This window comes from Sciurus carolinensis, chromosome 16 (genome assembly GCF_902686445.1).
Source record: "Sciurus carolinensis chromosome 16, mSciCar1.2, whole genome shotgun sequence".
NCBI lineage: Eukaryota > Metazoa > Chordata > Mammalia > Rodentia > Sciuridae > Sciurus > Sciurus carolinensis.
In genome coordinates, this window is record NC_062228.1 from 11,560,272 (window position 1) to 11,572,546 (window position 12,275).

The following is a 12,275-nucleotide window of genomic DNA, read 5'->3' on the forward strand; positions in this document are numbered from 1 at the left end:
GAGTATCAAGCCTCTCAGGAGGGCTTCCTCTGCTGACCACAGTCACAGTCCCGCCTCTGAGCTCTCTGCTGTCTGCCAAGTGCAGGTGAGGACTTCTTTCCCCATCCCCCAAGGCTTCTCTCCTGGCCATCTCTCTCAGGGGCAGCAAGTCAAGGCCTTAAAGATCTAAACAAGAGAGGCCATGGCCACAGCACTGGGAGCCTCAGTTTATCCACCTCACCCAGGATGGGGTGTAGGATGAGCAATTTGGGGCAGCCCCCCTCCAACCCAGCCCAGAACTGCTGCTCCCAGTCACTGAGGGTTACCATGTATGCCCTGCGAGCCAAAGTCAGCCTGCTCTGCCCACACTGAATAGCTCAGGCACAGCACAGGGCCTGTTGCTCAGAAGGCCCACTCACTGAATCGCCCACTGTCCACTCAGAGCTCCCCAAACAATCACTGACAGTGGCAGGGCCGCCAGGGCTGGCAGCCGGAGGGGGAAGGGGACACCGTAGCTTTGGCCCAGATCCCTCTGCCGGATTCCTCCCGAGATGCCACTCAGTACCAGCTCCAGCCGGCTGGGCAGACAGGGTGATGCTGGGGTGAGGGGGTGGGCGGAGGCTTGACCTATAGGAGGGACTGTTCTGCATGGCAGGGAGGGCAATTTGAGGACTCTGCAGGGCACAGGCCTCTGCAAGCAGCTAAGATGTGCCTGTGAAATCAAATAAAGGTCCAGTGTGGAGGGCCAGTAAGGCCGTGACCATGTGACCAGCAAGGGGGCATGATTTCCCAGCTCGTCACGTAAGGCACAAGCCATAGAGCACATAAGAGCCCACAGTGCAAGGCAAGGGGACACTCGGCAGAGTCCCAGTGCTGCTGCTGTACAAAGGGATGCCCTAGAATACATTCAGAAGAGTCAGGGTGCCAGGATGCAGTGCCAGCTGAAGGGAGACACTAGTTCAAGACCAAAATTCCTAAATGTATGTACGAAAACACTTTGAAAAACCAGCTACATTCTGCAAATTCAGGATGACCCCCAGAACACACTAGGACTGTCAGGATTCCTAAGAGAATGTTAAACTAAGGCCAAGCTGGAACTGTTGCTGAACAGCATCCTGGATGAGCGTGCTGGCCTCCAGTGGGATTGTGTGATGGGAGCCCTGGCAAAAGGTCAAGGCCAAAGTCTATGACCAGGAAATATTCCTGTGTGTCTAGTCCCATGTGTCCAGAATATGTGACAAGGAAGGGCACCCTCAAGGTCAAGGGAGAACCAGAGAAGAAACCCCTTTTCCCTCAACAAGGAACCCTGCAGAACTCTGCGAGGAGAATTGAAAGAAAGGATAAAAGTAGGACTCTTGGAAGTATTAATATAGAATAAGGTATTATTTGGTGTTTTGTTTTGTTTTGTTTTGTTTTGTTTTTCAGTGCTGGGGATTGAACTCAGGGCCTTGTGTTTGCAAGGCAAGCACTCTACCAACTGAGCTATATCCCCAGCCCTGTTTTTGTTTTCTTTTGTTTGCAGTACTAAGGATTGAACCAGGGGCACTTTATCATTGAGTTACATCCCCAGCCCTTTAAAAAAAAATTTTTTTTTTTAAGACAGGTTCTCACTAATTTGCTCAGACTGGCCTTGACCTTTTGATCCTCCTACCTCAGCCCCTGAGTCACTGGGATTACAAGCTTGCACCACTGCTCATGGCTATATATTGTTCTTATTATATAATCTAACATATGCTCATCATATAATCAGATATTATATTACCTCAACCTTAAAAACAACCCTTCAAGGTGGGTAGGGTATTTTACTGTAGGTAAGGCAGGTCCAGATTTGAATGCAGGTCTACAAATCCAGAACCCGTGTTCTCTGCACTTCACCAGAGTGCTCTGAAGGACCCCAGAAGTATCCGGACTTCCCTGGAAGCTGGGCCTCTTGCCAACCAGAGCAGACGAGCCAAGATCAAATGGCCACTTGCAGTCAGAGCCAGTAAAGCTGTTAGGCAAGCCCCTAGGATCAAAGATGGGCATGGCAGGCCCCACAGATGAGAGGTGTTAGAGCAACTTGAAACCAGACGAGCGAGATGCAGCCTTTAGAACTGGTTCTTGGCTGCATTGTATGCCAGTTCCCAGGTGCATCATTTGTTGATTCCCAGGTGCATGGAGATTCATTCAGACATTAGAAGGGGGCTTGACCCAAGTCTGGCCAAAGAGCCTCCTGCCTTCTTAGCCTTTATTCCTTCCTCAGCAGCCACCATGGTCCTGGGCCTGCCATAGCCTGCAGACAGCCCCAGCCCTTCAGAAGAACCTCCTTAACCAAACCCAAAGGTGCCTCCCTCTGGTCCTGGCTCTGTCTGCTCTGGGAGTAGCAAAAATCTAATCTCATCCCTGCAGTGAGGTTTTCCTCTGTTATTCCCCCAACAAATCTCTGTGTACTGGAGATACAAGAGGAAGGGCCCCGATCCCACCCATAAGAGTCTCATTACCCATGGGTAGAGGTGGAAGTGAAAAATGACCCACAGTACAGAGGGGTCCCAGGGGATGAGGGCAGGCAGAGCAGGAGGCAGGAACAGCCAAGTGGGTGAAGGCGTCAACGCAGGCCTCACACATGGACTGGGTCTCTAGGGCTAAGGCAGGCAGGGGGATTCCAGGGAAGGAAATGGGAGCAAAAGTACAGAGCTGGGGGGAGAGAATGCAGTATATCTGAGGAGCCACAAGTGATTTGTTTTGGCCCCACTAAGGTGACAGGAGCCAAACCTCAGGCAGGGATGTGGTCAGCAAGATCAGAACTTGAGAGACTTGAGTGCTCTGCCTCAGAGACTGGACTTTGCCTAAAGACCACGAGGCCATGGAAGGTTTTAACAGCATCTGGAGGCAGAATGGGGGTGGAGGGGGAGCCAGTGATGCCATGGGGCAAAAGGTGACAAGGTAATGGGATTAAGAGCCCCAAAAGGACCCAAGGTAGGTAGGTGGGTTGATTGATTTCAATTGAGGTGTGATCCATACACCATCAAATTAGCCATTTTAAAGTCAACAGTTGCTGGCACACACCTGTAATCCCAGCTGCGCCAGAGGCTGAGGCAGAAGGATCACAAGTTCAAAGCCAGCTTCAGCAACTTAGCAAGACCCTGTCTCTGAATAAAAAATTAAAATGGCTGGGGATGTGGCTCCATGGTTAAGCACCTCTGGGCTCACTCCCTGATAACCAAAAAATCAATTAATTAACTACCTTTAATAAAACCAACAGTTCAGCGGCCTTTAGTACATTCACAGTGTCGCGCAGCTACCCTCTCTGTTAGTTTCAAATCCTTCTTATCACCCCGAAAGGAAACCCCTGTGCCCATCGAGCCCTCGCTCCCCTGTTCACTGGCCCGCAGCCCCTGGCAACCACCCTTCTGCTCTGTGTTCCACAAATGTACCTATTCTGAGTGTTTCATGTAAATGGAGTCAAACACCCTCTGACCTTTTGTGCCCAGCTTCTGTAACTTTGCCAAGAGGTCTTCGGGAAGTAGAAGTGGCAGGACTTGGGGACTCTGGGACTGGGGGACAGCGGGCAAGTTGAGTCTGGCTCCTTTGGTGACGTGAAAACCCCTCACTGAGGAGGAAGCCCCAGGAGGAGCAGCCCAGAGGGGCAGAGGTGAGATGCCGGAAGGAAGAGGAAGACAACTGACTTCCCTCAGGGATGTCAGCCCTGGGGGCATGTGCACACATGGAGATGCCCAGTTGCCAGCAACCATGGGGGAGGGTGGGAGGTACAGGCATGGGGGCTGTCAGTGTGGGGGGTGTGGTTGAAGTGAGATGAGCAGGGAGGGTGGAGGGGAAAGGCTTCAGCCCCGGGGACAGAGGCAGAGTTTCCATGATGGAGCCTAAGAAGGGACAGATAGACACATCAGTTGACACTGCACAACTCAAGATGACCACCGATTGTACACTCTATCTAGCTGGGGTTTTTTAATATGTATATTTTTTGGTTGTAGATGGACACAATATCTTTATTTGTTCTTATGTGGTGCTGAGGATTGAACCCAGTGCCTCACACATGCGGGGCAAGCACTCCACCGCTGAGCGAGAGCCCAGCCCCTTGATGCCGATGGTTTATAGCGCACGAGAACTGTGTTTTGATAAAGCTGTTATTTAGAGAGAGAAAGCGTGGCCAACGCGATGGTATGTGGGAAAGAGAAGTGAAGCTCAGAGGGTGGAGACAGACATGGAAGAAACAGGACAGGAGCTGAAGGGGCAAGGATGGATGTCTCCATGAGGTCAAAGGAAGAATGAAGTGGAGAGAAGTAACAAGGAGAGAGTTGCAAGGGCTGCAGGTGCCATCGCCCCACACTTGAAAATAATTAGGAGGGGCTGGGGTTGGGGCTCAGTGGTAGAGCGCCTGCCTGGTATGAGAGAGGGTTAGGGTTCCACCCTGAGCACCACATATAAATAAATAAGGGGCTGGGGAGGGGATGCAGCTCAGTTGGTAGAGTGCTTGCCTCGCATGCACAAGACCCTGGGTTCAATCCCCAGCACCGCAAAAATAAATAAATAAATATCCATTGACAACTAAAAAAAATGGAAAAAAAAAAAGAAAATAATTAGGTCCGTCTAGCCTTCCTGTCCCCATCCAGGCTAGTCTTCAGTTTTCTCAAGTCTTCCTCAGATGCTGTGATTTCGAGTCTTGGCTGCTGAGCTTTCCACTTGGGTTTTCCTGCCCTTCCTGCCTGTGGTCCCCAGCCGTTCACTTCTTCCCTCGGTAACCCCTGACTCTGCTGGCTCTGTCGGGATCGTCTCTTCTCCCCCATGCCACTGTGGCAAGGTCACCCTCCCAGGCAGCTGTCCAGCATCTGGCCGTCGCCATGCTTCCTATGCTGTGCTGTGCTTTCCTCCAAGGAAAACATCCGCTCTCTGGCCAAAGCACCCTTGCTGTGGTAAAGGGTCCCTCCGGTGCCCAGTACAGATCCTCACAGCCTCTTCCCAGCATCAATCCCAGGCCCCCAACTGTGTTGCCTGGCCCCTTCGCACAGGGCACAGGGCAGCAGCTCCCAAGCTTACGAGCGGTGATGAGGCGGGGCCTCCACAGCCCCTAGGCCTTGGTGTACCCGGAACGCATCAGCTCTGACTGCCTCTCTGCCTCCCTGCAGAGTACTCAGTGGCTGTGCCTGAGTCTGTGTTCCCCGGCCTCTTCGTGCTGGGGATGTTCCTCTGGAGCCTCATCGAGTACCTCATCCACCGCTTCCTGTTCCACATGAAGCCTCCCAGTAACAGCTATTACCTCATCATGCTGCACTTCGTCATGCACGGCCAGCACCACAAGGTGAGTGGCGCGGGACCCACCGGGCAGCACGCACAGCCAGCTGCCTGCAGCTATAACCAGTCCCCCGGGGTGGATCTTTCTGGGGGTCTGATGTCGGGCTGGAGTGACAGGAAACCAAGGGTGTTTGCTCTCGCTTAGTGGGATAACTGGGTTGGGCCTCCTAATCCGAGCCAGGTGGACAGGGCCAGCGTGTCTCTGTGCACACGCTCCATTGTTATTCATTTATTTAATTATTGGTACAGGAGACTGAACCCAGAGGCACTTTACCACAGAGCCACATCCCCAGTCCTTTTTATTTTTTATTTTGAGACAGGGTCTTGTTAAGTTGCTTAGGTCCTTGCTAAGTTGCTGAGGCTGGCCTCGAACTTGCAATCCTCCTCTCTCAGTCTCCCAACTGCTGGGATTACAGGCGTGTACCTCTAGGCCCGGTTCCACTGTTATTACCACCAGGCACTCTGCACCACCCTTCACGCATCATCCTCTTCAATCCTCACAATAACTTATTCATTCATTCACCCAACGTAAGTTCACTGAGTGCTTCCTAAGTGCCAGGCCTTGTGCTAGACAAAACAGACAAGACCCTTGCCCTGTGGCTTCATTCATTTTTTTGGTTTGTTGGTCCTGGGGATTGAATCCAGAGCCGCTTTACCACTGAGCCACATCGCCAGCCTTTTTATTTTGAGACAGGGCCTCACCAAGTTGCCAAGGCTGGCCTTGGACTTGTGACCCTCCTGCCTCACCTTCCCAAGTCACTGGGATCACAGCGTGTGCCCTGGTACCCGGCTGCCCTTGTGGCTTCCCTTTGAAGATGGTGCTACAGTCTGTCCATTCCACAGAGCAGGAAACTGAGCTCTGGGGACACTAAGTAACCAAGCAACCCACCCAAGGTCACACCGGGCACAGGCACAGCCAGGATGTTGTGCCCCACCCTGTGGCCTGCAGCGTCAGTACTCTCAAGCACTCACCCCCTAAAGACACTTCGTGACTTTCCTAGACACTGGGACTGGAAGCCAGCTCTGCCCTGCACTGTGCTGTCTTTTTCCTGTCCCAGAGTGAACCCCAGGGAGCCCCCATGCTCCGACTTCCCTGAACATTTACATTTTCCCAGAAGTGAGTCCCTGGGCTGGGGATGCAGCTCACTGGGAGCCTGCTTACCTGGCACGCACGGGGCCGTGGATTCAATCCCAGGCACCAAAACAAGAAGAAGAAAAGTGAGTTCTTACCACCACCACACACACTCTGTTTCTTGCTGGGCATAAATCAGAAAATGTGGCAGACAGGATACTTGCAGGACACAAGTTCAGATGTGGAAAAAAGAAAACTGTAAAACCCTTGTATTGCTGCTGCTGAACTTGGGTTTCATGGCAGCAACTCAGCCTAACTTGTCTGAATGAGTTCAGTCAAACTCAGGATTTTACAGACCTACTGAGAGAGTTGTCAGGTGGGTTGGGAGGGTACTCTCCCTGTTCTCCCAGAGCTGATCTGTGTTCCAGGGGTCCTATAGAGCGGCCAGTCTTGGTGGGGTGACCAGTCCTGGGCCAACTTGTCACTCAGGTATGTTCCAAGAGTTGCCATGGCCCAGGCCCAGCCTGGCCAGTGCCCTTCCTGCAGGTGGACCTGCAGCCCATCCGGCCCATTCTCTCCAGGGCGTGCAGCATCTGCAGCCGTGTCCCTTGTAGCGTTCTCAAACCTTTTCAGATCTGCCGCCCCCGGTGTCAACTTCACCATCCTCAGAGGATGAAAGAACCTCCCGAGGATCTGCTCAGCTTACCCCGGGGCTCCGGGTGCTGTCTCAGTCTCCCCTTGATAGACACTTCCACACCAGTACCTCGGGGCCCCTGCTGCCTCACCACCCATGAGGACGTGAAGGGCCTGTGTGGCCTGTAGCCACCTGGGCTCCAATTAGGAACCTCTCCTCAGACCTCCAGTGCTCTGCGAGGGCCCTAACCCCACTGCGCCCTGCAGCCAGCTCAGACCAACTCACGAGAGAGCAACACCCATCCCTTCCCAGCTCCACCTTGGTGACGGTAGCTTGAAATCGGCCATGGTGGAGGCGTTTTTCACTACAAGAATTGGCAGATGCTACAAGCCAGGGCTCATTCCTCTCTCTCCCTTTCTCCCCAGTCCTCTCTCCCTCCTTTTTCTGCGAGCTGGTTCTCTAGTCCTGCACGGTCCTGTTGCTGCTGCTCTGAGAGTAGGAAGACCCACATTGCTCTCTCTCTCCCTCCCTCCCTCCCTCTCTCTCTCTCTCTCTCTCTCTCTCTCTCTCTCTCTCTCTCTCTCTCCCTCTCCAGTCGGCAGAGGGTCTCTCTTTTTCACAATGCTCGCCAAGCAGTCTGAAGGCTCACCAGGGCCTTTGAAACTTATCAAAGGGCCTAGACCTTCTGTTCTCTGGTTCCCTGTGACACCTCTTGGAAGAAGACCTCCTGTTAGGAAATGGGGGTGGGGACACCACCAGGTTCATCTCACTACCAACTGCACTGACCTCAGGTCAGTCTCCAAAAAGACCCTTGTATTTGGGGGCAGGACTCCTGTCTAGCACCTAACAAGTTCTAGAACCCAGTAGCTTCTGGAGAATGCGGTAGCTCTGAGCTGCTGGCACACCCACACCCATCCTGCCCATGGCACACCCAGCCCCGCGTGCCCGGGGCGTTTGCCTGATCTCTTCCCTGTTTGAGATCGGAGAACAGCAGCTCTCTCTAGGTCTTTCAGGAATGGTGGCCTGCTCTCTGCAAAGCTGCCAAAGGTGCCAAGCCTACCCATGATGGATGGCTGTCCCCTCGCTGGTATGTCTGGCTGCTCTGCCCCACCCTCCATGGGGAGTGTCTCTGGTTCAGCATCACAGAGAGGCCCTGGGGCCCAGGGCTGCCTCTGACACCCAGGCCTCCATCCACAGGCCCCCTTCGATGGCTCCCGCCTGGTCTTCCCCCCGGTACCGGCTTCTGCGGTGGTCGCCTTCTTCTACACGTTGCTCCGGCTCATCCTGCCTGAGGCGGTGGGGGGCGCTCTGTTTGCTGGCGGCCTCCTGGGCTACATCGTCTATGACATGACCCATTACTACCTGCACTTCGGCTCTCCACGCAAGGGCTCCTACCTGTACAGGATGAAGGCCCACCACGTGAAGCACCACTTTGCACACCAGAAGTCAGGTGAGAACAGCCCCGCCTCCAGCCTCCCTTGTTCATGTGTTGATTTAGTTGACAGCTGCTATGGAGTAGCTAGCTACCAAGATCCAGGCTCCACTCAGGGTACTGGGCACACACAGAGGGCTCCCTCTCCACTACCCGTTGGTGCAGGTGGCTGTGCAGAGATAGGCAAGCAAGGAAAGCAATGCATGGCAAAGATGATTTCTGATAGCCATAAGCACCATAAGGAAAATAAAGCAAGGTGGTGTTTGAAGAGCTACATGGGTGGGAGGAGGGGCCAGACGCTGTCGAGTGAAATATTATGTGACCTCGTGTGTGCTTTTAAACTTTCTGACAGCCACATTAAAAAGGAAGAATAAACAGGTGAATGGATGGAACTTTAACGCTATATTTATTAAACCCAGTATACCTAAACTATCATCATTTCAACATGTAATTAACATAAAAAAAATCATGAATGAGCTGTCTTGCATTCTTCCTCTAATACTAAGTCTTCAAAATCCAAGGTATACTTTGCACCAACACCGCATTCAATGGATGCCAGTTTCCCCTGGGAATACTTGATCTATATCTAGACCTCATAGTCTAGATTCACAGACGTAAGCTGCTGCAAACATGCTCTCCTCTTTTCCAGAAACTGAATCAAATATCCTTTTTTACATTGAAACTTAGTTTGAATGAAATGAAATCAGAAATTCAGTTCCTCTGGAGCTGTTGCCACAGTCCCAGTTCCCTGTGGCCACATGCAGCTAGAGGACAGCAAAGCTCAAAACAGCATGGCCCAGGAAGGGGTCACTGCAGGTGTCCTTAGAGCTGAGGCCCAAATAAAGAGAATCCAGCACTGCTGCCTGGGGAAGGAGTGTGCCAAGAGCAGCAGCCCCGGGCAGAGGGGAAGAAGTCAGAGGTGAGAAGGGCCAGGCGAGAGGCAGGCACAGCCAGGCCACCCAGGGACTCAGGCCAGACCCAGAGTTTGGGTTAATTCCTGCTGTTTGCTGGGGACACCAGAAACACAGTTGCCTTGCACTCATCTTCTGCCAGGGTGGCCCTGGCATCCTGGCAGACGGGGCAGATGTTGAAATCTAACCTGCACGCGATCCCTGCCCTGGCTCCCTTCCCAAGTAAGTTTATCTCTGCCTCTTCATCAGCACCTCACCTTCTTCCCCATTTGTCTCCCTTTCTAGGATTTGGCATCAGCACTAAATTGTGGGATTACTTTTTCCACACGCTCATCCCAGAGGAAGCCCACCCAAAGACGCAGTGACAGCTCCTCCCAGCTCCTCCATTCTGCCCTCAGCCTGGCTGTGGCCCCCGTCCCCACCCTCCATCCAGACCCTGCTAAGAAGGTTGGCTTGGCCAGGCAGGATGGGCTCTGTCGGGCCCTGGGGCTTGGTAGAGGGTACCAAGGAGACCCTGAGGCAGGACTGCCCTCCTGGCTCACCATGGGAGGATCATGGCCTCTTAATGGCCAGGTGGCCCTCAGGGACTGGCTCTTCCCCAGAACATCCTGGCCTTTCCACTGGCACCCCTGACTCAGCCTCAGCCCACAAGACTACTTCAGAGCCCAACCAACAGCCCCAAGGGGCATGAAGAAAACTGACCCCTGAGGCCAGACCTGTGCCCCATCTGTGCCTTAGCATCTTGGGCTCCCTGGGAGCCGCCTCAAGCGGTGGAGGGACCAATGTCACAGCAGGGGCAGGGTTGTGTGGCCTGTGGCTCTGTCTGCCCCTCCTGTGCTTTCTGGAGAGGGTTTCATGCCTCTGAGGTGAATGAAGGTCTCTCACAAGAAGAGACAGCACGATGCCTCCCACCGGCTGGCCTGGGCCCCAGGGCAGCCCATCCGGCCCTGCCAACCACAGGTGCCTGCTGCACCCTGTGCTCTCCAGTGCTCACTCAACCGGCCCTCACCTGTCTGTACAGAAGCCTAGGGGTGTCTGGCCTCTGCCTCAAGGCGGGCAGGCGCCCTGGCCCCGTCTTTGAAAATCACCAGCTGCTCTAGCCATCTCTCCTCTGGCCCCAGAACCACAAAACTTCTTCCCCAGGGAGGCTGAAGAGGCCCTTCCTCTGGCGGGGGCCCCACCCCAGCCCTAGCCACTCTCGGCCTCCACCTGGCACAAGTGGGCCCCTGTGCCCCACTCAGGATCCTCCCAGCCAGTGCCTCCTGAAGCCAAGGAGGAGCCTTCATGTGGTGCCTTACCTCCCACCCCACATCCCACACCCTGCAGATGAGGCTCCGTCCAGTCTTCCTCGTAACCAAAATCCTCACTGCTCCCGAGAGGGTCTTATTTATAAACGATAGAACTGTCCTTAGTCTGGCCACAGACCAAGCAGCTAGTCAGACAGCCCTTTCTAATCCTACATGTCGAGCTCATGTAGAAATCGCTTTGCCCTGTTTCTGGCTCTTCTTACCCACAGACCATTACTACTTGAAACTTGTTAAAAACTCCACGCGTGGAAAGGCTAAAGAGAAGCAGTTCGACCGATCCTGTGATTTATACTGTTTACTGCGAGGCTATTTAAAGATTTTGGAATAAATATACAAAATTACAGTTGTGAAAAAAAAAAAAAGATGTAAATAAATTGTATATTTTGAAAAATAAAACATTGAAAAGAAACCCGCAAGGACTCGTTGCTGTTGGTTGATGGCGACTCAGTCAGACTCCAGGGTGACTGGGAAGTAGCAGGGGGACCAACAGGGAGGAGGATTCTATTACTAGCCAGGTTGTATAGAATTGTTGGGGCATGGAGACAATAAAAAGCTGACCAACTCTTATGCTCTTACTTGGATTTATTATTGTTTTTAAATCCTCCATAGGTGGCATCTCACCTTATTGCCTGCATGGGGGGGATCGCTCTCACAAACCACCTGGATACAGCCACTGGGGAGGGGTCTCTTCTGGAATTTATGCAACCCTAGCTAAGATTCATCAAGAAAGTTTAAAGTTTGCTAGGCACAGTGGCTCATTCCTATAATCCCAGTGACTTGGGAGGCCAAGATAGGAGGATCTCGAGTTCATAGCCAGCCTCAGCAACTTAGGGAGGCCCTAAGTAACTCAGCAAGACCCTATCTCTAATAAAATATTTTTAAAAGGCTGGGGATGTGGCTTGGTGATTAAGTATCTCAGGGTTCAATCCCTAGTACCATAAAAAAAAAAAGAGTTTAATGTTTGCTCAGGAGAAGTGCTATTTAAATTATGATTAGTGTGAAGTAAATATGAGCCGGTATAGGGGCACAGGCCTGTAATCTCAGCTCCTCAGGAGGCTGAGGCAGGAGAATTTCAAGTTCAACCACCAGCCTGGGCAACTTAGCAAGACCCTGTCTCAAAATTACAAATTTTTTAAAGAGCTGGGAATGCTGCTCAGTAGTAGAGCACCCCCACCCCAGGTTCAATCCCCAGTACCACAAAAAAAAATTTTAAAAGACATGCAGGGTGACTGACCCTCAATGATCCTAGCAATCTGCCTCACCTGATTCTCCAGCAAAAAGACCCAGCTGGCCAAGGACAGGATGGAGCTATCTTGTCTGTCTATACGGTACATCACATCTGCTTCCACAGACCTGCAGCTTTGGGGCACTTCCTGGTGGACCTGAAGAACTATCCTCTTAATTCTGCGCCCGTTCCATTCCTCTGTTGCCTCTAGCCTCTGATCTCTGCTTTTGAACTCTGTACAATTTCTTATTGTGTCCAGCACAATGACCAACTTGTAATAAGCTTGTCTTCTCTCCACCAGATCTCTGGTCAGTATCATCTAATGGTTGCCTCCCAGTGTGTTTCCTGGCCTCTGCTGCCCTCTGGTGGTAGCAGAGAGCCCTGCCCCTTCATGATTACCCTCACATGAAGCAGTGTCTGATTTTT

At 52.5% G+C, this 12,275-nt stretch overlaps 1 protein-coding gene across 1 annotated transcript in view; it reads left to right on the plus strand.

The window, feature by feature from the left end:
• The window catches only part of Fa2h (fatty acid 2-hydroxylase), a 51,987-nt gene extending 40,965 nt beyond the window's left edge, over window positions 1–11,022 (plus strand). The window contains exons 5-7 of the mRNA XM_047528982.1: window positions 5,103–5,275; window positions 8,172–8,424; window positions 9,603–11,022. Of these exons, the coding sequence (XP_047384938.1) occupies window positions 5,103–5,275; window positions 8,172–8,424; window positions 9,603–9,682 (506 nt within the window). The 3' untranslated portion in view covers window positions 9,683–11,022. The remainder of the gene's footprint in view (window positions 1–5,102; window positions 5,276–8,171; window positions 8,425–9,602) is intronic.
• The last annotated feature ends 1,253 nt before the right edge of the window (window positions 11,023–12,275 follow it).